Source organism: Zonotrichia albicollis, chromosome 15 (genome assembly GCF_047830755.1).
Source record: "Zonotrichia albicollis isolate bZonAlb1 chromosome 15, bZonAlb1.hap1, whole genome shotgun sequence".
In the NCBI taxonomy this organism is placed as follows: Eukaryota; Metazoa; Chordata; class Aves; order Passeriformes; family Passerellidae; genus Zonotrichia; species Zonotrichia albicollis.
In genome coordinates, this window is record NC_133833.1 from 1,104,281 (window position 1) to 1,129,779 (window position 25,499).

A 25,499-nucleotide genomic window follows, 5' to 3' on the forward strand; every position below is an offset into this window, starting at 1 on the left:
CCTGGGAAAAGGGGAATTTTAGCAGGATCATCTTGGTAGCGCCAGGTACAAGGCAGCAAGTTCCTCATCTTCCAGTTCGAGGCTGTGCAGGGAGGAGCAGAGGTGCTGTTGTTGTTCCCAGAGGATGGGGTAGGAGTGGTGGGAGCAGTGCATTTTAGTGGATATTAAAGGTTTGTTCCAACTTCAGATGGTCTGAGAACAGAACTGCTGCAGTTTCCTACCTGCTGCAGTTAATTGCCAGCGGTGCTGATGAGCAGCCAGGCCTTGGTCACCTGCCTTTCAAAGTACCCTCCTTGCTTCCCCTGAGCATGGGAGCCTTTCCCTGCTGGTGCTGTGGAGCATTGGGTTGGAGTGGGAAGTTGTCTGAAGTACAGAGCTAAGGAAGCCCCACGAACTTCCTCTATTTACACATTTCATGCTGGTGTGATTTTAATGGCCTTGTGCACATTACAGGCACTTAAAATAGCTCTGTGTGGAGATTGGGTGATTAGATACCAACTAGTCTAACTTGTATCACAGTCAAACTATTTGCTCTAATAAAAAATGTAAAAGAGTTAAAGAAAGCTAAACTAAATCCCCACACAGTCAAGGTGACTCCCCATGAGGGTGTTTATCATTCACTGTGTTACAAAAGGCTGGGGAGGAGTGGTTAAAAGTGTCATTAACTGGTGTCTTTCTAATGACTAATTTTACATTGACCTGGGCAGGTACAGCCAGATCAGCTCTGGGTTTGCACCACTCACATCTGCAGTGAATCTTTGCTGTAATGTTCATTTTGTGTGACAGTGTTGCTACAAATGATGGGTTTTCTTCAGCTCTAAGAGTTACAGGAAATGTTGATGCAATTTTAAAAGGTGATGCTTATCTCTGTAAAAAAAATAGTGAAGGTCTTTATAAGTACTTAACCCTCTATTTGGAAAACAGATATGTAAAATCCTTTGTTAAGATGATAATATTCTGGATATATAGCTGTGTGTAATTCCTGATCTTAGTGTATTGGTGAGAATGAACCACCCAGAACCAGAGCATTCCTATTCCCTGCCTCGAAATTTGCTTTTAATAGTAAATGCCATGGACTCAGACTGTTCCAGTTGGCTTTAACTGATCAGTGCCTCTAATTAAATCTGATATTTATCTGTGTTGAAATCCTACATATGTGACAAATTGGATTGCAGTCTCAAGAATGTTCTTTTCAAGCCTCAAACTTCTAAAACAAGTTTGTCATGAATGCCAGAATGATCCCAGGAGTTTGCTGGCCACATTCCAGTGCCAGGTCCCTCTCTCAGCCCTGGTGGCCACCTGTGGTTACATGAGTTCAGCAGGTTGCAGGAGAACTGGAGAAAAAAGTGATTTTTCACATAAAATGTAAGTTGTGTTCATGGGTTTGGTATCAGCACAGCATTGGGTTATGCCAGTGCTTGTACCTTGTGTGCAAGGCAGGGAAATACAGCAAACCTGGTGCCTTAGAAAGCACCAAAGATCTCATCTTACACCCTGGGTTGCTCTGGGCAGCCTCTGAGATTTCAGAGCAATAGGCAAGGTGAAGCCAATGGGGGAAGAAATGTAAGAGGCAGAAATATTACTGAGGTGAGAAGACTCATGTTTTAAAAATTGACTGATGGGTTGAAATTTTCTTGTTGAGAATGCAATAGCTGGGTTTGCACAGCTTTCAGAGTCATGCTCTAGCAAGTCATTTATTATTTTTAATAATCAGCTGTCTAAAGACATGAAATAATGATTTTCTAAGCAGCCAGCATTTTCATTTTAGACTGCAAATTGCGTGGTGGAACATCAGTGTCTTTCCTGGATGCACCAACTGTACTTTGTGCAGATCAGTAAAGAATATTTCTGAATCTCTTGGTGCAGAGTGTAGCACACATTGTGGGTGCCCCTGGATCCCTGGCAGTGCCAAGGCCAGGCTGGGCAGGGCTGGGAGCACCTGGGACAGTGGGAGGTGTCCCTGCCATGGCAGGGGTGGCACTGGGTGGGCTTTAAGGTCCCTCCCAACCCAAACCATCCTGGGGTTTGATGTTAAAGGAGTCAGTGGCACCTTATTTATCATCTCATTTTGTTTACTCCTTTTGTCAAGCTCAGAGGGAATCTTTTCCAGCTTTTGTGTGTGTCTTGCAAGAATTTGATGTATTTCTGTTAACAGAAGCAGCAAGACCAAGCTGCAAAGGAAAGTTTGTTAAGAAGGGGGATTGGCAGGTTCTTAATCTGCATTTTTGCAGTAGGAGGATATGGTCCAAGGCAAAAGGTGCATTATTGCCAGAACTTCTCTGAAATTACTGCTTTGAGTTGAAATGCCTTTTGGGGATCAGGGAGGGAGAGAGACCTGGAAACCACATCAAAGCTTGAGGTTAGAATATGTTGGAGAATGGTGCCAAAAAAAGGTATGTCAGCACCAAAAATAACCCTAATCTACAGGAGAAGTCAAGCACTGCTTCGTGGGGGGATGGCAGAACATCTGGGGGATGTGGGGGAGAAAAGGTATTTTAGAAATGAATGGGAGATGTTTGGCGTGGGCTGGAGCCGAGATGATTCCAGCGGGTGAAGTGGTTTGAAATAGCTGCTTGCCTGAGGACCTGCTGGGGTTTTTTTGATTTAATTTTTTTATTGCTGCATAAAGTTTCCCTGTGAGAAGCCAGCTGTGGGTTGGGGGTTACAGCCCTTTGGAGGGGGCTGAAATTGGACAGTTCTGAGGAATTGTGGCCCTCAGTGGATTCTTAACAGAGATCATTCCGTGGCCAGACAGGGCCAGAGGCTGCTTGGGGACACTCAGATCCCTCCTTTGGGCACTCTCATCCCTCCCCTGGGCCCTCACATCCCTCCTGCTTCCCTGTGTGATCAGCACTGCTCTTTTTGCTCGTAGCAACATGAACCGTGAAGACCGGAATGTGCTGCGTATGAAAGAACGGGAAAGGCGAAATCAAGAAATTCAGCAGGGTGACGAAGCCTTCCCACCCAACTCCCCTCTCTTTGCTGAACCCTACAAAGTGGTGAGTTCCTGCACCTCAGAAAAATGCAGGGTTTATAACAGGAATCATCTGCAAATTCGTATCTCATTTTTATCTCTGTTCTTGAAAGCTCTTAGGGCAACCAAGTGTTTAAGCAGGGCTTGAAAATAAAGCTGGGCAGTCACAGCTCCACTGACAGATTTATAATGCTTGGGAAGGGGAGAAGCCTTTATAGGGAGTGAGAAAAAGGAAAATAAAACCATCAAAAATTTTTCCTTCCTTCCTTCACCTTCTATACAGTGACTCAAAACAATTAAACTGTCCATTGTGTGCTGCCAAATTTACACTTTTGGGGTGCTTTAGACTGTTGCTAAACTTTCTAACCTTTCATCAACATAATCCAGACCTGGATAAGTTCACAAAGAGAATGTTTAAATAGGAGATTAAATTAAAATGCTGGAATGTTTGATGTTACTATGTTTGACATGAATTATCAGCTCTGGCTAGTGCTGCAGTAGTTTGTAGCTGATGTTTTAGTTTGTTTTGAAGGAATTTATTCTGTCTGTGGTCCTGCACAGCTTTCAGCCTGTGCTGGGTTTCCTTCCAGGTTGCTTTGCTGAACAGTACTGGAAAAAATAACCTAATTCTGGAATAACTAATAAAATATTATTTAATATGTTAATTACGTAGTTCAAAACTCACTTTGAAAGGGAACCCTTCCCTTGCTGCAATTTCAGCTGGTTTGCAAGAAGTAAAACATGACTGAAAACTCTCTTCCTGCAAGAGGAAAGTTGAGAAATATCTGATGGTTTTTTTGTTCCTGTGCTTGATAACCAAATTCCACATGTGTGAAGTTAACTGGAGCTGGTTGGGGTGTATGGGGGAACGATCCAGGATCCCAGATTTGGAAAACAAGATGGTTACAGAACAAAGAACCCTTTTAACCCTTTTATATTGGCAACAAACATTGTGCCAATATAAACACCAATTAAAAATGACTTACGGGGGTGAGGTTAAGTTGATTTTATTTTAGTGCTAATTAAAACCTTTTAGGACTGATGCATTCTGTATTAGAGAAGTTACAGTCTGTAAGGTGACAGGAGGCATCTGCAGCTTTGGAACTGGCATCCAGCTCAGCAGTGCATTATTTGATTATTGCTGCTTCAGCTATCTCTGCTGCTGAATTTTCAGTATGTTTTGGGGAGTTAAATATGTATCGTTACATATTTTTAATATGTTTTAGGGGGTCAAATTGCTGTTTTAAGAGCTAAAATTCAGAATTGGAAACACTGGCAAAGAATGATGTGTATTGTAGCTGAAATTCGGGTTGAGTGCTAGAAAGGGGTGTATTCTAGCTGAAATTCAGGTTGAGTGCTAGAAAGAGCTGTATCCTAGCTGAAATTCAAGTTGAGTGCTAGAAAGGGGTGTATTCTAGCTGAAATTCAGGTTGAGTGCTAGAAAGAGGTGTACTCTAGCTGAAATTCAAGTTGAGTGCTAGATAGAGCTGTACTCTAGCTGAAATTCAAGTTGAGTGCTAGAAAGGGGTGTATTCTAGCTGAAATTCAGGTTGAGTGCTAGAAAGAGCTGTATCCTAGCTGAAATTCAAGTTGAGTGCTGGATAGAGGTGTACTCTAGCTGAAATTCAGGTTGAGTGCTAGAAAGGGGTGTGTTCTAGCTGAAATTTGGGTTGAGTGCTAGAAAAGGGTGTGTTCTAGCTGAAATTCAGGTTGAGTGCTAGAAAGAGGTGTACTCTAGCTGAAATTCAAGTTGAGTGCTGGATAGAGGTGTACTCTAGCTGAAATTCGGGTTGAGTGCTGTAGCTATCAGACCATTGAACTTCCTGTGAGGTTGCGATCTGTTCTAAATCCCGATTTCGTGTCTTGTTGTCCCAGACCAGCAAAGAGGACAAGCTGTCGAGCCGCATCCAGAGCATGCTGGGGAACTATGATGAGATGACGGATCTCATCGGGGAGCGGCCGCTGCAGAAGATCGTGGCCATCCCCAAGCCCTCGGTGCCGGCGGCGCCCGACGACAAAGCCGTGCCCGGCTTCTTCGCGGAGCAGCAGCGGCACGGCGCGGGCTCCCACCAGAGCAGCAAATGGACCCCGGTGGGGCCGGCCCCCAGCACCTCGGCCCAGTCCCAGAAGCGCTCGCAGGGGCTGGGGGGCCACGGGCAGCGCTCGGGGGGCGGCGCGGCCGCGGGGGCCCGGCACGAGCGCGACTCCTACGGCGGCGGGCGCAAGAAGGGCCAGCACGGCTCCGAGCACTCCAAGGGCCGCTCCGGCAGCCCCGGGAAGCCGCCGGCCGTGGCCTCGCTGGGCCCCGGGCACTCGAGAGCCCACGGCAGCGAGCACCACGGCAAGGAGCACCAGCGCTCCAAATCGCCCCGGGACCCCGAGCCCAGCTGGGACTCTCCCTCGCGCGTGCCCTCGTTCGCCAGCGGGCAGCACTCGACCCAGTCCTTCCCCCCCTCGCTGATGTCCAAGTCCAGCTCGATGTTACAGAAACCCACTGCCTACGTGAGGCCGATGGACGGGCAGGAGTCCATGGAGCCAAAGCTTCCCTCGGAACACTACAGCAGCCAGAGCCACGGCGGCGGCGTCAACGAGCTCAAACCCAGCAGCAAGGCGCACCTGACCAAGCTGAAAATTCCCTCTCAGCCACTGGATGTAAGTTCTGGCTCTGTCCTGCCTGCTTGAATATAAATCCACCCGGGTTGGGATTTTCCAGCGTCTCCAAAGTCCCAATTTGCCTAACCCAAATGGAGTTTTCAGTAAACACTGTGTTTTTGCTACTCAAAGCGCTTTCACCTAAGCTGTATTTTCAGTGGGGAGCATGCAAAAGTAATTGTTTTTGTCTTCTGCTTCTTCAGTGTGGATACTGGGGTTTTTATTAAATAAAGGCTGAGACACTCAGAAAGGCTTACTTAACCCCCAGAGGCCAATTTTCACAGAGTATTTCTCTAGTCAGGAGTTAGGGAAATTGTAGGACATCCACAAATATTTTGACAAGCTGGGTAAATACATTGTTGTTCCTGGGTGAATTGACTTAGAGTTGTTGATACAATATGCCTGTATCAGATTTTCTTTTGAAGTGAGTAGCAATTACTAGGTGTGATTATTATACCTTCACACCACATTGAACAGGGTGCAGAACTTTTATCAGTTGTGCTGGATATGAAATACTATTGGGTTAACAACTTGGAGGAGTTTGGTAATTCCCAAACCATTAGGACACAGACTCTGACTCCAGCTCACTTACAAGGAGAGTGCCTTTGCTGGTAATAAAGTCTCATTTCATCTCCTGTCCAACTGCTGGAATCATGGTAGCCAGAGAAAAGCCCTTGTTCCTGGGATTGCAGCAGATAGCAAAGTAAGATCCAGCACACAGGTAAGGAAATCAGGAATTACTTATTTTGTGAAGACCTGCCACATCAGTGCTGATGCAGTGAGTCCTTAAGTAGCTTTGCTTCTTTGTGCTTGTGGCAGCCAGGGATGCAGAGGATTCATAGTTTGGTAATTATTGCTGTTTCTGGGATCTCTCTGTGATGAGTGTTCTGCTTGGGAATGCACTTTGTCATTCCTGTGCATTCACGGTCCTGCACTTGAATTCAGATATTATCCTGGGGCTGCTTCCAGGAAATGACTGAAAGCTGTGGTTCTGTTTCCCCTCTCTACAAGTTTTTAATATCCCTGCCTGCCTATGATCATTTCAACTGTCAAGTGAAAAGTGAGAGATTATTATCACAGTTTTATGGATGTCATGTATTTGCTTTTCATAGCTGTGACTCATGCCATAAAAACATGGATCTATCTGATGTTAAAACTGATGAAAAGAGTTAGTAAGGGCTGTTTGTGTCTATGTAGAGTCCACATGAGTCACAATAAGGATTGAAGTTTGTTTTTAACTGTTTCTAGTCCCTGGAAAATCTGGGAGATGTTAATTTTGGGTTTTGATTTGTAGGCATCAGCTTCTGGTGAGGTGAGCTGCGTGGATGAAATCCTCAAAGTAAGTTCTTGGTGTTCTTGTTCCTACTTTGTTGGGAGTGCAGCCATTCCCAAGGAGGGGGAAGGACTCTGCAGTGCCAGAGCCTGTCCAGGTGCAGCTGGCACAGGGGGCTCCTCCAGCACAGGGGACTGGGCCAGGCTGGGAGCAGAGCTGGTGTGCACATCATCCCCTGGAGATCCCCACTGCATTCCTCCTCCCTGATTACCAGAACTGCATCTCTTCCACCAAATTACAGTTCTTAGTCCTGATATTTTAGATTATAGTAAATGCTTTGCTGCCCCATGGCAGCACTTTGCCTCTCTCATACCTGAGTCCTTTTACCCTCCTGTGGTGCCCTGTCCTGTGTCTGCTCTCACAAAAGCATCATCAGATCCCTCTGGAGCATTTCATGGCTTATTATTTCCTGTGGCCTTCAGTCCTCCAGGGGCCTTGGGGATGCTCTGAGAGCACAGGAGGCCCTTTCCAGCTGCAGGCATTTGATTTCCTCCTTTTCCTCAAATTCTACAGGCTTCCCTTTCCTAGGATTCTTCTTCCCACACACTCTGAAAGGGTCACACTCTGCCTTGCACTGCAGTTTATCTTCAGGCCAGCCCAGTTGATTGATTTATGCCCTGCTGCTTGTTATTATGTCATAACTCTCTCTTCTCCTGAGTAGCAATTTAACATTCAGGTTTGCATGCAAAAGCTTTGTTGCACATTTGGGAAATTAAGATTTGAATATAAAGCTTAGTGAAGGGTGAACAATGAACTGAAATTGAGAGAATGCAGATTGCAAGTTGAAACCTGATTTATTTTGTTAATAACTTTGATTTTTGTTGTGTTTCAGGAGATGACCCACTCCTGGCCTCCTCCACTGACTGCCATCCACACCCCCTGCAAAACTGAACCCTCCAAATTCCCCTTTCCAACCAAGGTCAGTGCTGAATCCAACAGTGAATGTTGTTGAAAAAGTAACTTCAGTTAAAGATCAGGATTTTGGAACTGCTGCATTCAGTTCTGTATTATCTGGGCTTGTTTCAGTGCTTTGTCCCTCTTTATTTATCTTCACCTCATCTGTCAGCAGCAGCCTTATGAAAAATGTCCTTGGCTTTCCTCTGCTTTGCACAGGCAGTCTGTAAAGTTATCTGTGATACAACTTACCTTTTTAATTTTTGTTGGATTAATTCAAACTTTCAAACTTTGGAAGCTTGGAAAAAAAAGCCTTTGAGCCCTTTCCCTAACAGGGAAATGTTCTGCACCATTTTGTGTAGAACCAAGTGAGTTTCCTTCCATGTAACAAAACAGAGACTGAATGGTAAATGCTGAGAAATTTAAATGGGCTTTTCTGCATAAATTGAATTTTCCTCTTAGTTTGAAGTCCACTAATAGTTGTGTGAGATTTTCTTGCATTTTCAATTACAAAAAATTAAGACAGTTTATTATGAGTCACGTGTTTTACCGAAGAACTCAGTCGTTCCAAAAGATCCTCTTCCCAACCTCCTGTGTTGTTAAGAAGTGCTGAAGGGTTTAAGCAGTTAATTCCAGAGAGAAATCCACCTCTGCTGCTGCTGAGAGCTCAGGGCACGTGTCCAGGGCAGCTGCTGGGGCTGACACCTCTGAGCAGGGAATTTGCTGCTGCCTCCCCTGGGCTGGGCCTGGCAGCTCCAGGTTTGCCTGGAGGAGCAGCTCTGCAGGATCCTGGAGGGCCAGGGGAGGCAGCTGTGGGCAAAGGCAGCGTGGGGAGCTGACTCACCCAGCAATCCACGCTCTGCTTCCTCAGGCTGCTGATTCCCAGCAAAAGATTCAGCTCCACAACGTGATTTTTCTCCAGACTCAACATCTCTCTGGGCTGAATTTGGGGTGCTCCACCCCTACCTTGGCAGAGCTTCAGAGTGAAGAAATTGCCCTGTTTGTCTTTTAAAAGTTACCTATGAAATAATTCAGACCTTGCTCTCTCTGACCAGCTGCTGTTCTAGACACCACTTAATTGCTCTTAATTTCCTGTTTGATCCAAATTGCTCCCCAAAACAGAACATCTGAGGGAATAATTTTGAGAAGAGTTTCTCACTGGAGTTTCTACTGTCATCTCTCTAATCCCATCCTTTTATGTGATTGCCTTGACATGACCTTCCCTCAGCCAGAGGTTCCAGTCCCTGTTGAAAAGGCACATCCACAAACCTCCCCAGACTGCTCCAGGCTCAGGTTCTCATCCTGAATATCCCAGAGCAGGGGCAGTCCTGCTGTCCCCACCTCTCTGTGACCTGTCCCTGCTCACTGCTTTTTGCTTCAGTATCAAAAAATGCAGAATTTACCATTCAGTTCTCAGCTTTACTTTGGAAGGCATACCTAGAAATAAATCCCGTTTTCTGTTTTCCTAGCATTAGATCAATATTAATCTTGCAAATATTACTTTCAGTCAGGGTTTATTTGTGTGCTGTGTAAAACTGTCAGCCTGGAAATAATTCATACCTTTTCTTGCAAGGAAATTCCACCCCTTTCCTCATCATCCAAGGTCCTTATTCCTCTGCTTTGAGTACTCATTCCTGAACCTTTGGGGAGATATTTCCCCTTTGCTTTTGAGCACCCTTGGCTGTGGGGCTGCTTGGTTTTAGTTTCCCCGGATTTGCCTGGGTTTGGGAAGAGGAAGGTGTGCAGAAATCCCTGTGGCTGTGACCCAGAGGCCATGTAACACTGCACAGCTCTGGCAGTGCCTGAACAAAAAGGAGCTTTTTCAACCTCTCAACCTGGATTGTGTCTCTTCACCCAGTTTGCAGAAAATTCCATTTATGGCTGCTCTGAGTCTTTTTGACTTTTTGCCAGCTTTTTTATTTTGTGGCTGCACATCTTAGCCATGGAACTCTGTCAAACTCTCTCTCTGCATCCAAAGCCTATAATTTCCTCTGCCTTCTCCCCTCTGTCATTCTTGGCAGCAGCAGCTCTGCAGAATTCCAGGGAGTTAGTGAGCCATGGGCCTGTGCAGTCTGGGCCCAGAGCAGAATCCACCAAACAAAACACAACAGTGGTTTGCTTCAATCGAGCAGTTCTGTTGGAGGAAAGCTCCTTCCCTTTAGTACTGTGCTCCATTTATTGCTGAGGTGTTTCTGAGCATTGCCCCTGTGGGCAGAGCCTGCTGTGTTCTTCCTGCTCACATTAAATGGAGCTGCCCTTGGTGGACCACTTGATTTTATTTGTCAGACTCTTGGGATGGGATCACTTTCCCTGTGTGTAGGGAGTGAGTAACTCGAAGGAACCCAACCTCCTGACTGGGGCCTCTCTGATTGCTATAAATATATCCAATAGTTCCCAGGAAGTCTTGCATCAGAAGAGAAAACTCCATGAAAATAGGTCAGGGAAAGTTTTATGGATGCTATGGAAAAATGCAGATTGCTGTGTCTTGATAAAAAAATGTTATCCTGTGACCTAACACTCTATAATTTTATCCGTGGGCTCACAGTCAGGCACTCCAGCAATGCTGGCAGTGTTTCTGCAATGCATTGAGCAGCCCAGCTGCTGGCTGGGAGGGAAGGCTGGGCTGTCCCTGTCCCTCTGCAGGAGCCTGCTGGGACACACAGGAGATGGCACCTGGGCTTCCAGTGTCACTGGGAGTGTCCCCCCAGTCCTGCTGCCTCCTGTCCAGCTGGAGAATTCCTCTCTCCAGAGTTCTTGTTTCCTGCTCCAGTCTCTTCCCTGTGGAACCTCAGTCCGTTCTGCTTTGCTTTAAAGGCTTTCCTTCCTTTCAGTTGTTGCAATTTCTTTCTGAAGCAGACCTTTGGAAGCTGCTGCTCTCAATAACCTGGGAGTTGAATGTAGAGCTTTTTTTTCTTTTTTAAGTCTCTGAGTTTCTTAAAGAAGTATGTATCCAGTAGATGGCAAGGGAGTTGGAAAAAGTTGCACATTGAACCATAACACCTCATTAAAGTGCACTTAGCTGAGAGCCAGTGCTGAGCCTCTGAAATAGGAAGTTGACTCAAGTGGGGAATTAGGCAGGTGTGCTCTGCACAATTCCCCATCCATGTGCTGCTGTGAGCGTGCCAGTTCCCCATCCTGTGCTCCCCAGTGCTGTGGCTTTGGAAATGTAGAGTTTGAGGTCTTTATTTCTTTTCTCACTCAGTTTGTGGGCTTGGCTGAGCTGCCAGTGGCAAAAGGAAACCAGGGATTCCCACCTGCCTCTTCCCACCTGTGAAATGATAAGAAATGGATTTATTTTGAAGGGAGTGTGGCTGTTCACAAGGCTTCTCTCCATCTTCACTTTGCTCTTGAATTCTTTCTTAATATTGTTTTTATTGTCCCTTCCTTTCAGTTAGTAAAGATCAGAGGTATTGGGAACACCTCCCAAGGAAAGCTCCTTAGGATGTTCTCCATCCACAAAATTCTTGTTCAATGCATTGTTCTCTTTTTCAAATACAAAGCTGAGGGAAATTGGAAACATCTCAAGGGTGCTTTGCTGTGTAAAGCTTTTGTGTGTTTAAAAACTTCATTCTGTAAATTGCCTCTGGAACCACTGCCTGGCACTGGCTTGGTGTGAGGGAAAACCAGGTCACAGGTGGACCAGGAAAAATGGAATTCATTGTTGAATTGTGGTTCTGGTTTGCCATTGCCAGAGCATGTAAGTAAAATGTGTGTGTACAACTGGAAATTGCAAATATTGGACTCCATTTATTTTTCTGGGGCCTTCAGTTGTCCTCATTTTGAAATGAGGTCAGGAAGGTCCTATTTTAAAAAGGCACTTGAGCCTGGAAGGGAGTTTGCAGTGGCTCAGTGGCCTCTGTGTATTTGTTAAAACAAGGCTTTGGGATTTCAGTAAAGTTCATCATCTGCTGTGTCAGAATTGGAGTTGCTGAAATGGGAATACTGAGGATGATAAAAGTGCTGAAATCTGCAAGGTTTCCTCTTTCCTGGCTGGTGTTCTAGGATAATGGGAATGAGGAATTGTTCCCTGGCAGGGTGGGCAGCCCTGGCAGTGCCCAAGGCCAGGTTGGAGCATCTGGGACAGTGGGAGGTGTCCCTGCCATGGCAGGGGTGGCACTGGGTGGGCTTTGAGGTTCCTTCCAGCCCATCCTGTGCCTCCAAAACACCATTTCATTGTTTTTCTACCAGAGCTGGCTGTTCTGGGCTGGAATGCTGGGCTGCCCACCCAGGCTGGGCTTGCCAGGGACCCACTCTGGCCCTTTGGGGCAGAGAGTGCAGAGCTGGTCCTGTTTGAAACCTCCCCTTGTCCCTAAGGATCCTCTGTGGCTGAGGAATATTTGTTGTTGAGATATTTTCCCTGTTCCAATTGCTGTGTGTGCCTGGAGAAGGAAAATGAGGAGGAAAGGGTTGGAAGGAAAGCACTTCAAACAGCAGCAGAGTTTGTGTGTGTGTCAGGAGCATAAACAAACATCCTGCACTGTTCCTCTCCATCCCAAACACACAGGAGGAGGGGATTTAGGGAAGTCAGCCAGGGATTTGGGAGTTGAGCCCTGATGTGCCCTTGGGAACAGCAGGAGTGGCTGAGGAAGAGGAGTGTGAAGGTCTCACCTGGAGTGCCCCAGCACCCAGAGAAATAATCCCTTTTTTTTCCTTGTTGTTGTTTTTTCCCCTTTTCCAGAGATTGTGTATCCATTATGTAGAAATAATACCTTCCTTACAGTCTGGTTTTTAGTTCCTTGAATTCCCACTGAAATAAACCCCCTTGTGATGTTTTATTCCCCCAGGAGTCTCAGCAGTCCAGTTTTGGCACTGGAGAACAGAGTGAGTACATGAAACTTCCTGGAATGTGTTGAATGTTTTTGTTGTCTTTCTGCTCTCAGCATCTCCCAGAATGTCAGGGCTTTTAGGAAATGAGGTTTTCCAGACTGCTCACAGGATGGAGGCTGACTTCACATTTTCTCTGCTTTCTCAAGTTTTAAGCTGTTAAACAGTTGCTTGATTTTCTTTTGCATTTCTTGTTCAGATCTTGGAGGTTATCACTGAGTGGAAGGGTGGTGTGTTTGAGGGAAAAGATGTATTTTTATTGATCCAATAAATGTACAAAATGCCTCAATAATTGATTTGAAAATAACTGACTACTAAACCAAAACACCTTAAAAAACCCAACTACCTGCTTAGGGACATATTAGAAACCAGAAGAGAACTTTTGCTTTTATTTCAGTAGAAAAAGCACATGGCAGTTTCACCATTTATTGTTACTTTGACATTTTAAAGTCAAGAGAGAGAACTGGTCAAGAACTTAAATCACATGCTATTGTCCTTGAGTGTCTTGTACTTTTGGACTTTGGAAAAAAGTAGCTTTTATTTCCTTAAACTGTCATTATTTTGAATATTAGTGAAATGAGCATGAAACTCAGTAAATATCAGGTAAAATTGAATTAAATTAGTGCTGTTGCCTTCCAAAAGTCCTTCCACTCCTCTTGAAGTGCTTAAACGGCTTAAATAGTAAAAGAAGAATGGTTTATTCTTAGATATTCACAAGCAGCTTAATCTGAACACCTGATACAGTGAGGAATTAAGGAAACAAATTCAAGCTTAATTCCATGATGCTAAACCGTAGGCTCACGTTATGGGAGCAGCTGATCTTTAGGTGTGGAAAAGAAGAGCCAAGGTTAATTAAACAGAGCCAGTTTCCTGTGCCTGCTTGGGTTTTCTGGAGGATTTAAATAAACAGCCTCAGTTCTTGTTTTTGTTGAGCTGCACCCAGTTATTTACCAGAATTAAGGAAAAGGGAAGGGATTTTCTCAGGGCATATTCCTGGTGTCAGAATTAGTGTGAGAGTTGGATTTTGGGCTGTGGGGTTCTCATCCATCAGAAGCTGCGTGTGTGGGGATGCTGGAGCAGTCAGAGCTCAGCAGATGGATCTGTGTCCCAGATCCTGCCTGTGTAAGGCAAGAATTTCATCTTGCTAAGAGCAGAACAGTTTTCCACATCATTAATAACAAATTATTGTGTATTGGTTCACACAGCAATGATTTCAATGATTTCCTCTATTTTCTTGGTTAAATAATTTGCTGTACTTGGTGTTTTGCTCTGCATCCTCCCTCCCTCAGCCTGGGGGAGGTGGTACCTGCTGTCCCCTGGTGCTGCTCCCTCCTGTCCCCTCACAGGGCCCTGCTTTGTCCATCCTTGTGGCAGCTTTGGGGGAATTCTGCTGCTGTGCCTGAGTTTTCAGCTGTGCTTTTCTTCTTTTCTCCTCCTAGAACGATACAATCCCTCATCCAAAACCTCCAATGGTCATCAATCCAAATCGTAAGTGCCTGCTGAGAAAACATTTCACAAACAAAAGTTGTGTTTGAGGAGATTGAGGAAAAGGTGTGTGGTAGAATGTGAGTGACACTCCAGCATCCTTCTCCTTGGCTGGCAGGGAAAGGTTTCCTGGGACAATAAACCAAATATCGCTCACTGGAATGACTAAAAAACACCCTGAGCTGCCTTTCTGCTCCGTGGCTTTCCTGCCAGCTGCCAGGAGGGGAGCAGGAGTCTGGACCTTGGGATTGGCTTGGGAATCAGGAAGGGCATCAGCATGGGATGGGACTAACAGAGCTGGCAGCTGGACACTGCACAAATTCCAGATGAGGAAAGGTTTTGGATTGGAGGAGACAGAAAACTGGGTCTGGGATCTTGTGAAGTTTGTTCTGCTCTCCATTAAATCCTGACAAATGTTTTGAACACAGACTCAGTAACACAGAAAAACTCAGAGGCAACTGGAATGTTCTGCATGGCTGTGGTCCACCTTTCTCAGACTTAAAAATCAGTGATATGCAGTTAAAAGATGGCTTCCAAATAAATCTGCCCATAAAAATAAATATTTACCAGTTTATTGTGACAAAACAACTTTAAATATATATTTTAAGTGATTATGATCTGGTAGAGAAAACCCTTGAAAAGGAGATAAATGCATCATTTGTAAAATGGTAGCAGTGAGCAGGAGTTCAGGAGTGGGCTCCTAGAGGTTGTGTTGCTGTTCAGATCAGCAGAGCAGCTCACTGGGAAACCCAGGAGAGTCAAACTTTTAATTCTTTCTCATTTTCTCTCCACAGATGTGAATCGAACCAGACAGAGTAAGATGTTTTCTTTTTATAATCAAATGTTTCCACTAATCAGAAAGGCCCTGCTGTGTGTTTGCATTGTGCTCGTGCATCCTCAGTGTGTGGAGCTGCGTGTGTGTGACTAGCAGCAGTAATTATGGCTTTGGGTGCAGTAATTAATGATGGCTCAGGACAGTTGCAGTGCTGCCATGGGACAGGAAGCAGCCACTGGGGCTGCCTTGCTTTCCTCCATCTCAAACACAATCCTTGCCCATTGTGTGTAAGGAGTTGCACACAACACAAGTTACCTCCTCCCACAGCAGTAAATTGTGTCAGATTTCCTTTCTGCGTTTAAGAGAATGGACTCAGGAGCCAAAGTACCTGAATCCTCATTCTTCTCTGAGAATGACTCAACTCTCCATTCTTAACCCTGAAACGTGTGAGTGCTGTCTGGTGGCTCTCACCCACGCAGCCTCTGCAGGATAAACAGTGCCATGTTGAAACCTAGCAGAATGCTTTGGAAGTAATTAAAGAACTTGGAAAAACTTGTCTCACTTTCTCCCTTTTCCCTTAGTATGTTGAAAGATGACTTAAAGCTCAGCAGTAGTGAAGACAGCGATGGAGAGCAGGTAAGTTCCTCAGGTGGCTTCCCAAAATTCTCTGCACTCATCCAGGGGCAGCCCTGGGCAGGGAGCAGAGGCCCAGCAGCAGCCTGGGCAGCTTAGCAGGAGATCTGTGGAACTGAAATCTCCTGCAATGTTTTTAAACAAACCTCAGGCATTCCTAAATGTAACCTTGGGGAAAATTTTGTGCAAATGGAAATGTGGTGTTTTGTAGAAACAGTTTGCTTTTATCTAGAAATTCTTATTAACTGATTTCACATGGGCCTTCTCTGAAAATCAAATTACAATAATTCACTTTAAAACTTATATAGTGGCTCCTTAATTAAAGATAAACCCCTTTGTGCTCTGCCATCCCAGCTACAGAGCTCATGGTGTGAACATCTGTGTGAGTTGGTGCCCTGGGATGTTTGGGGTGACAAGGAGTCCCTGGAAATACAGCTGCACCTTTGTATTTATCAAAAAGTTTCTTTCTTACTCTTTCCAGGATTAACTTTGTGCAGCTTCTGCCAGACTGGCACTTAACATGCTAAATAAAAATAAAATATGTGTCTCTGCTGCCCAGTAACCCCCACTGCTCTGGGGTTTCTACTCAGTTCTGGTACTTGATTTTCTTCAAGTGGAAAACTTGGAGTTGGTGAACTCCACTTACCCTGGGCATCTCAGGAAAATCATTGTGAAATGCTGATTCAGAAAGGTGTAAGCAAGATATTAATTAGTGGTAGAAATGGGAACTCTCACAAATGGAGTCAGAATATAGAGATTTGTGCTGAAAACTTAGAGAAAATAACACTGCTTCTCTTGCTGTATAAGGAAAATGCAGATAAATTTCAACTACTGCAAATAATGAATATTTTAAAAATGAAAGGCTCTAAACCAAGGTTTTGCAATTTAATTGTATATACAGCTTAAAATAGCTTCTAGAAGCTTCATGCCTTTTTTTTAATTGCAGGACTGCGATAAGACCGTGCCAAGGAGCACACCTGGAAGGTAGGAATTGAATTCCTGGGGGATTGCAGACATGGGGAAGTTCAGCCCAGTCAGCATTCCTGGCTTGGTCTTGTTTCCAAAATTCATCTTTGTCCTTTGGCTTGTACTAAAGCAAAAGTGATGAGAATTTAATCAGTGATTAAATAGTAATAAACATAATATTAACTATTTCCTGCCAATGAGACTGACCACTTTGGGAAGGGGCAGCCCCCAGAGGCTGAACTGCATTCACTTAGACTGAATTTTCTCCTGAACTTTGATGAAAATGTTACATTCTGTTACTTCTAATGACAGGGTTGGAAGGATGGACCTGTGCCTCAGGTGTAATGCTTGCTTTCCCTCCTTGTGTTGCAGTAATTCTGAGCCTTCCCAGCACAACAGTGAGGGAGCAGATAACTCCAGGGACGACTCGAGCAGCCACAGCGGCTCCGAGAGCAGCTCGGGCTCCGACTCGGAGAGCGAGAGCAGCTCCAGCGACAGCGAGGCCAACGAGCCCTCCCAGAGCGCCTCCCCCGAGGTAACACAGCCACGGCTGCCCTGCAGCTCTCAGCAGCACTGAGCTTCAGGAGATTCTCACTGTCAGAGACCAAACACCAGCACCAGCTCGCTGTCAGGCTGGGTGCTGTGCTGCAGTTCCTGTGCTCTAGATAAACCCACATCTGATGTTTGATTTGAAGTGGTTTTTACCACCAGTTGTCTGTTGAAGAGCAGAATTAGATATGGTATCAGAACCCCTAAAAAACCATGGCATCAAATATTGCCTGTTGGTAGCAGCCAAAGGGAAAAATTGTGTTATTTGGGCCTGTATTTCATTTATTTATAGTTTCATTCATTTATCAGGTTTTGGGTGTACCTCGTGCTTTGGTGTGCAGCATTATATAGCTACCACGTGGAAAAGATGAAAGAAATGGGAACTATTTTATCTAACTCTGTGTTTTTACTTTGTTTGTAGCCAGAGCCACCGCCCACAAACAAGTGGCAGCTGGATAACTGGCTGAACAAAGTGAATTCCCATAAAGTGTCACCAGCTTCTTCCGTGGACAGCAATATCCCTTCTTCCCAAGGCTACAAGAAAGAGGGACGGGATCAGGGTACAGGGAGTGGGTACACTGATCAAGGTGGATCCAAGGACTCCATTTCTTCTACACCAGGGAGAGATTCCAAACCCACCCAGAAGGGCTCGGAGAGCAGTCGTGGGAGGCAGAAATCACCTGCCCAGAGCGACAGCTCGACTCAGAGGAGGACTGTAGGGAAAAAACAGCCCAAGAAAGCAGAAAAGACATCTGTGGAAGAGCCCAGAGGAGGTCTTAAAATAGAAAGCGAAACCCCAGTAGACATGGCCACAAACATCCCTTCAAACAGGCACAAGGCAGCCACCAAAGGCTCCAGGAAACCCAATATAAAGAAGGAGCCCAAGTCTTCCCCTCGACCTACAACAGAGAAAAAGAAATACAAGGCTTCGAGCAAATCTGCCCAGAAATCCAGGGAATTCATCGAAACAGATACCTCATCCTCTGATTCAGATGAAAATGAGAGTCTGCCTCCTTCCTCACAAACACCCAAATACTCTGAGAGCAATAGGACTCCTGTTAAATCTTCCATGGAGGAGGATGACAGCTTTTTCCGGCAAAGAATGTTCTCTCCTATGGAAGAGAAAGAGCTTCTGTCCCCGCTGAGTGATCCTGATGAAAGGTACCCACTCATTGTGAAGATTGACCTGAGCCTCTTATCCAGGATACCAGGGAAGCCTTACAAGGACCCCGAGGGAGCCAAGGCGGAGAAGAAAAGCGCCCCGGAGAAACACGGCCGGGAGGGCCAGAAACAGCCCTCAGACAAGGGCTCCACCAAAGGCAAGAGGAAACACAAACAGGTGAGGCCTCTGGGGGCAGCTCCCTGTCCCCTCAGCCCCTGGGCAGCCCAGAGTGCAGTGACAGCTCAGGGCGGGGGCTGAGCTGGGCAGGAGTGGCTGTGCTGCCGTGTGTAGAACCCCTGGGTTGTCCCTGTGCTGGTACAGGAGATTGTTGGATTTTCTTACAAAAACCCCTGTGGGAGCGTCAGCCCTGTAGCCAGAGCTCAGGGAGATCACAGACCTGTGCCTCTGAGCTCTGCATCCAGCCCTCTCCTGCCTCCCTGGAACCAGCCCCTGCTGCTCTGCAGGCCAGCTCAGGCAGCTGAGCCAATGGGAAATCCACCTGGGAAAAACCCCAAAAGTAAATTTTCAACTGGATCAGCTCCCTGAGCCATGGAAATGCCCATTGCCAAGATAAGGGACGGGGCAGGACTGGGCCTGGGCCATGGCAGCAGCAGCAAACATCTCAGGTGCTGCTTTTCTGAGAGCAGGGTCATCTCTGTAACAATACTGAATATTTCCCAAAAGCATTTCATCTTTTCAGCTAGAAGTAAGAGGCAGGAATGGCTGGGGGGCAGTAAAATGACAGGAGTCAGTGGGGGAACTGAACAGAGGGGATACTCTTGGAGGGGGGAATGTGAGAAGTCAATGCTGGTGTAATTTTAAACTGCTTTTTGAAAGCTCAGCACAGGGACCCTGTATAAAGGGCAAAGCCTGGGCTGTCAGCTGGGCTCAGTGATCCAGGGAGTCTGGTTTCCAGGAGTGTAGGGCCATGAGGCCCTGGGGAAGGATTCAGAAATCCCTGTGCTGCTCTGAGGTCCTTCTGACAACTCCATTTTAGGATCCAAGGGATCTGGCAGGGGTTGGAGGCTTTGTTGACATCTGCAGCCCCAGGATTGTGGCAGATCAGTCCCAGAGTCACTTGAGGAGATGGATCATCCCAGTTACAGCAGTTTCCTACTGAGCAACCAAAGTAAACTGGATCCCTGGCTGAAGTCAGTGTCCTGCAGGAGCCCTGAGATGTACCTGCAAACAGATTTATCCTGTCCTGCTCCTAACTGAGATTCCTGTTTTCTCTGGCATGAGAAATGAGCTGCTTTTGTAAAAAGGGAATAACTCTGCCCACTGCAGTGAACAATTACTTTTGCAGGTGTTGCTGTATAGCTCCTGATGTTCCTGGGAATGCACTCACACGTTCCAGTGGCTCTGAATTCCCTGACTTCTCTCTCTTTGGCCAGTTTAGCCTTTAAGCACAAATTTGGAATTACAATATTAAAGATCTGTGCTCTCATATCCAAACCATAAAGCTTTGGTGAGACCAGTTAAATCCAGGATTTATCCCAGGAACCATTTAACCAGTGCTGGTTAAATGTTGTGAAGCCTCAGGTTGCTCTGCTGCTTCCTGAGGGGATGGGAACCCGGGTGAGGCAAGGACAGAACCCCTTTCCCCACCTGCAGTTTCACTGTGTGCTCCAAACCCAAGTGCCACCACTTGATTTCCTAATTTCCTGGGTTTTCTTGATCACAGTTCTCAGATTTGCAGCATCAGTAACAAAACTGGGGTTTGTTACCAGATGATTTATTCTGTGAGGCCCCATTTTCCCTCTTACTCACTGGATTGATCCCTCCAGTGCTCAGTGAAGACATCTTAGAAATTTACCTCCAAGACCCTGTGACCTGAGGATTAAATTGATATCAATACTTAGTCTTCAGCATCTCTGAGCTGACTTTAATAGACTGATTAGATTTTTACCCTTTCCTGACATTGATCAGACACCTCTTTAGACCCCACAACATCAAATCTGTCTCCTGATCTTGCCAAAGCCTTTGGCAGATTTTCCTGAGATTTCATGGTTGTAATTTATCTGTGCTGAAATGAACAACTTGGCTGTTGCCGGTTTTATCAGGTTGTAATTTAGCAGCCAGACTGGGATTCTCATTCTGTTCCAATGTCAAGGTTTGGTAAGGATTTGTGAGGATGAGGATGGGCCATGGTTTTGGGCTCTGTATTAACTGTGAAACACCTGCTCAGGGCTCTCTCTGAAATACTCCACTCTCAGTGATGTGTAAATGTGGATCTTTGCTGGATGTTTTTCTCATTTGCTTTGCTCAGAACGAGGATGAAAACAGAGCCAGTGAAAGCAAGAAAACGAAACTGGAAGAAAAAGCTCCCTCAGGACACAAGAATTCCAGCAGCAGGGAGTGAGTATCTGCTCTTCCTGCTCTGAGGGTCAGGGGGCCTGTGGAGAGAATGGTGCTCATCTTCCCCCCTTCTCCTCTCTCCCACCCCAAGTTTTCCTCAAATAATTGGTGAAATTTCATTTTTTCTTACCCTTCAAACAAATTTACTTCAGAGCTTCTACAAGCAATTGGTGGAAATGAATTTCCATCCCCAAAAGCATTGGCCAAGGACAATTGTGTGCCTTAACAAAATGAGGTGACCCCTCCTGTGAAGAGAATATTTCCTTCCTGGTTTTCTCTGATACGCAGTGGGGCTTGGGTTTGGTCTAGAATCAAAATCTGTGCTTTGAAATTAACCCCATCTGGTAATTCTCTGTTTTAAACTGGGAATAAACTCCTGAGCTGGCTTTCTTTGGGAAGCTGATGGCATTGAGCTTTGGATCCATGGATTTTCCTCCCATCTCCTTGGTTTGTTAGTGCAAGAAAAGTGTGAGTGATACCAAAGCAAGGTAATACAGAATGAGGAGACCAGTCCCATTGTTTAATGTTATTTCTAGATTCCCCATGCTTTTTGTGACACCTGTTATGCCTTTATTTGGTTGATTTCTTGGTCAGTATTAATCCACAGGAGAGATTAAGCTTTTTTCCACTGCATTTTGAAACCTCTGTTTCAGTTCAGGCAATGAAAACTGGTATAATTGTGTCATGGAAAATATTCCTGCCCAGTGAGCAGCTGCCAAATTACAGAGGTGTGAGAAGCTGCAGCAGTTTGGATGCTACAACTTTTGTTTGCCCCTTCTGAATTAAACAGTGTCTTACTGTTTGTCAGGGAACAGCTGTAGAATGAATGGATAGTTTTGATTTTTACCTGATATTTGAATTTTTTCTGCAGTTTGCCTGACTGCCAGTGCAGTTCTCTAAAGGACATTTAATCAAATGAAATTTGATTTTTCCAGAAATAATGTGTAAAAATATTAATGGTGGGAGGGCAGGAATAGCCAGCAGCATGGCTCAGCAGCCAAGTGAGAGTGTCCTGAAAGGCTGTGCTGGGGAAGTTTCCCATTGCCTGCTTCCAGAGCTTTATCTGCAGCATCTTTCCCTGGAGCCATTGGCTGCCTGGTGTGCACAGACAGCCTGGCGCTGGCACTGGCTCCCACTGCTGAAATTTGGGAGGCTTTGGGATGGGTTTTGGACAGAACTGGTGCAGGGGTGGGGTTTTATGGTTAGGACTTGTCTGGCTTTGCTTGTGCTTTCAGGTCAGAACAAATAAAATGGTGAAAACAAGTTCAATCTGGCTTTGGAGAAACCTACTCACTGAGAGGAGTGTTCTGCTTTTCTCCAAAGCTGGATCTGACAGTAAAAATCTTGGGGGGAAAAAAGGTGTTTAGTTAGAGATGTAAAAATCAGTCTTTTGTGTGTTGTTTATTTTGGGTTGTTTTTGTTTGTTTTGGTTTTGTTTGTTAAGGACGAAACCCAAACCCTGAATTTGTTCCTCTTTTCCAGGTCTTCAAAGCCAAGTGCTGTTAAAGAGAAGGATTTGCTGCCCTCCCCTGCTGCCCCAGCCCTGCAGAAGGATTCCAAGCAGGAGCACAGCTCCAGGAAGAGAACAGTCAGTCAGTCCTCATCCCTAAAATCCAGCAGCAACCCAGGCAAGGAGAGCAGCAGTGGCAGCAAGAGCAGCTCCTCCTCCAAGCAGAAGAAGACAGAGGGGAAGGGGTCCAGCAGTGCCAAGGAAGCCAAGGTAAAGGGCTGGTTCTGAGGCTGCCTCCTGCTTTTGTTTAGTTTGATCTAAACAACCACTTCCAGTTCAGTTTAAACATCATTAGTGTGGGATGTGCATTTTTTCCTGTCATAGAGCCCCAGTGCCTTGGAAGGCCATAAATGAGAAGGCACCTTGGAGGAGAGATCATGGAATATGAATGCTTATCCTGCCAGACTCCTGTGCTAGTAGAGGAATCTGGTGCTGCTTGTTCATTGTTTAGGTGGTTGATGAGAACATCCCTAGAAAGCTGGAAAGGGAGCTGTGAGGCTGCTCTGGTCTCCTCAGAGCAGACACAGAGCTTGTCCTGGTTTCAGAGGACAGCAGGAGCTCAGCCCTGGCTCACTGCTGCCATGGGAAGCTCTGGCTCTCTTTTTATGACATTGTAGAAAGATTATTGCAACTCCAGCTCAGCAATTCACAGAGCTCTCCATGGCTGGAGGGGAGAAAGCATGGTTATGGAGATGGTGCAGAAAATGGTCTGTAAGAGATTTAGGTTGGGAAGATAGATGTGATGGAATTAAAAAATACAAATGCCCCCCAGCCAGCTGTTAATTTGTGATATGTTTGCTGTTTTATACTCAGGTGTGCTTACTCATGTCTTCCTCAAAGGAGTAACTACTCCTGTGTGAGTTTTTCAAGGCAAAGGCATTCAGAGAGAGTATTGTTGGTAGAAATCCTCCAAATCCTCCTCATCTCTGTTAGAGTAGAAAAGCAGGATTTAGAAAGAGTGACAGGTGAGATGGAGGGAGGGATTTCCTGCCCCTGGTGTGTCTGGAGAGCCTTGGCTGAGTTACGGGAGCTGAGTTATTCCCAGAGCTCCTGCAGCCTGTCCTGCTGGAGGGAATGGGGAAGCCACGGGGGAATTTCTACAGCAAATGCTCTTCTTGTAATCATGGCATGGATTTCCCTTCCAGGAAAAGATCCTGAACAATTCCTCCAGCTGCCCTCCTGCCTCTGCTCAGGCCACGGAAAGTGTGAAGTCGAGGAGAGCAAAGCTTGTTTTTGATGATAGGTAAGGACAGAAAATTCCCTTTCCCTCTGGGGGCTCTGGATCTCAAGCACAGGCAGCTCCCATGGAGCAGAGCTGGCATTCTGCTCCACAGAAGATGGTGCACACAAGCTCTTTGTCAAAAAAATACCTTGAAAAGAAAGTAAAACAAGTATTTCACCATCTTGTGCAGACTTGAGGTTTCAGTTGGGCCAATTCAGGTGTCAGCTTGCTCTGAAAGGACTTCTTTAAATTCACTTTACAGATGAAATTATGTTTGCACCAAATGTAAAATAACTTTCTGCTTAAGAACTTGCTTGAAATACTGTTGGAATTACCTGAAACCACAGAATTAACTTGAAACTACTTTTAACAATTTTTAGTTAAATAAATTAACAGATTCCTTTAAACAGTTTTATCACAGTGTAGCTTGAGTTAGAGCAGAAAAAGCCCTGAGATGTGGCAGCATTAAGGAGCTGTGCTACAAAAGGCAGTGCCAATGTTTGGCTCCAGTGCCTCAGGCCATGCCCTCTCTTGCAGGACGTACTCAGCTGATCACTATTTGCAGGAAGCAAAGAAGCTGAAACACAATGCAGATGCTTTGGTGAGTGGATGTGCAGTGTCCCCCCAGTGTGTGCTGGGGCTGGTTGCAGCCTGTGCCACGCTGCTGCCCCTGGGCTGGCACTCCTGGCCCTGGCTGCTCTGCTCTGCTCTGCTCTGAGTGTTCTCCCTCCCTTGCAGTCGGACAGGTTCGAGAAGGCCGTGTACTACCTGGATGCTGTCGTGTCCTTCATTGAGTGTGGGAATGCATTGGAGAAAAATGCTCAGGAATCCAAGTCCCCGTTCCCTATGTATTCAGAAACTGTGGAATTAATCAAGTAAGCTTTGCAGGGCTCCTGCAGGGGCAGCTGGGTGGGGGTGCTCTGGGAATCAGAGGTTTTGCCCCCAGTTTTTGAGATCTGTTGTCATTCCCAGTAACACTGGAGCAGTGACCAGTTCCTTCCAGTTGCTGGAGTTTAAAGCATTTCCAGGAATGTGGGGGGAGGTGATTTCTGCTGAGGCTTCAAGTCCCTCTACAATGAGTGACCCATAAGGAGCAGAATTATTCTGCTTACTGCTGAGTCAATGCTTTATTCTGGGCTGAGAGATGTTCCTAAAGCAGTGGGGACAGCTGAAACTGGAAATTCATGAGAACATGAGTGTTTTGTGAATGATAACTGAAGGTGGGTTTTGTTCTGGGGCCAATTTGCTGCCTTTCTCTGCAGGTACACTATGAAACTGAAGAATTACTTGGCCCCAGATGCCACGGCTGCAGACAAAAGGCTGGCAGTGCTTTGGTGAGTGTGCTGGGACTCCCTGCAGTGCCCTCCTGCATTTCACATCTGTAACCTGCCCAAAATGCTGCTTTGCACTGAGCTCTTGGGTGTTCCTGTGCCAAACACAGGAGATTTCCACTTGGCTGTGCACAAACATTCACCTGTGTCTGATGGCTGTAAATGGGGGTGCTGCCAGCAAGGGCCAGCAGCATTGCAGGGTGAGAGCAGGAGGTGCCTCCTGAGCTCTGAGCCAGGGCTAAATCACACCTGGGCTGGCCCTGGGGGCTGAGGGGGAGGCTGCAGAAGGTGGGGAGCAGGCCCTGGCAGGGTCAGGGGGTCCTGGCACAGGGAGCAGTGAATGCACCCCTTGCCTGGGCTGGCTGGGGTCTCCAAGCCCAGCAGCAGCACTGAGAGTTCAGTTCCAGCTCGAGGCACACGGAGCTGTTCCAGTTCTGGATTCCCTTCAGGATTTCAAGGTGGTTGTGGGTTTTCTGGTTGAGTTACAACTTGAGATCTGAGTTGGCAGAGAGAACATCATGACCACAGCTATTAGATTTTTGAAATTCACTGAGCTGAGATAAACCTGACTTTAATTGTGACTGATTTGTTCTGTCTTTGGGCAGCCTTCGGTGCCAAGCTCTGCTGTACCTGAGGCTTTTCAAACTGAAAAAGGAAAGTGCATTGAAATACTCCAAAACTCTGACTGAACATCTGAAGGTAATTGCATCTGTATTTTCTGAACATTAAAACCTAATGGTGTGGAAGCTCTACATCACTTCAAGTTCCCAAATCCAATTTCAGACTGCTGCATGTGAGCACCGGTTTAGAACTGGACTTGAAGGTTTATTA

The 25,499-nt window shown here is 45.9% G+C and overlaps 1 protein-coding gene across 1 annotated transcript in view; it reads left to right on the forward strand.

Annotated features, from left to right (window-relative positions):
• Nucleotides 1–25,499, forward strand: part of AFF4 (ALF transcription elongation factor 4) — a 44,983-nt gene that overhangs the window by 14,121 nt on the left and 5,363 nt on the right. Inside the window, exons 2-19 of the mRNA XM_074552256.1 lie at nucleotides 2,873–2,999; nucleotides 4,850–5,626; nucleotides 6,921–6,965; nucleotides 7,792–7,878; nucleotides 12,638–12,674; nucleotides 14,117–14,165; nucleotides 14,957–14,977; nucleotides 15,519–15,573; nucleotides 16,517–16,554; nucleotides 16,909–17,071; nucleotides 17,507–18,424; nucleotides 20,517–20,605; nucleotides 22,088–22,325; nucleotides 23,261–23,358; nucleotides 23,875–23,938; nucleotides 24,076–24,212; nucleotides 24,600–24,671; nucleotides 25,274–25,367. Of these exons, the coding sequence (XP_074408357.1) occupies nucleotides 2,877–2,999; nucleotides 4,850–5,626; nucleotides 6,921–6,965; nucleotides 7,792–7,878; nucleotides 12,638–12,674; nucleotides 14,117–14,165; nucleotides 14,957–14,977; nucleotides 15,519–15,573; nucleotides 16,517–16,554; nucleotides 16,909–17,071; nucleotides 17,507–18,424; nucleotides 20,517–20,605; nucleotides 22,088–22,325; nucleotides 23,261–23,358; nucleotides 23,875–23,938; nucleotides 24,076–24,212; nucleotides 24,600–24,671; nucleotides 25,274–25,367 (3,105 nt within the window). The 5' untranslated portion in view covers nucleotides 2,873–2,876. The remainder of the gene's footprint in view (nucleotides 1–2,872; nucleotides 3,000–4,849; nucleotides 5,627–6,920; nucleotides 6,966–7,791; nucleotides 7,879–12,637; nucleotides 12,675–14,116; nucleotides 14,166–14,956; nucleotides 14,978–15,518; nucleotides 15,574–16,516; nucleotides 16,555–16,908; nucleotides 17,072–17,506; nucleotides 18,425–20,516; nucleotides 20,606–22,087; nucleotides 22,326–23,260; nucleotides 23,359–23,874; nucleotides 23,939–24,075; nucleotides 24,213–24,599; nucleotides 24,672–25,273; nucleotides 25,368–25,499) is intronic.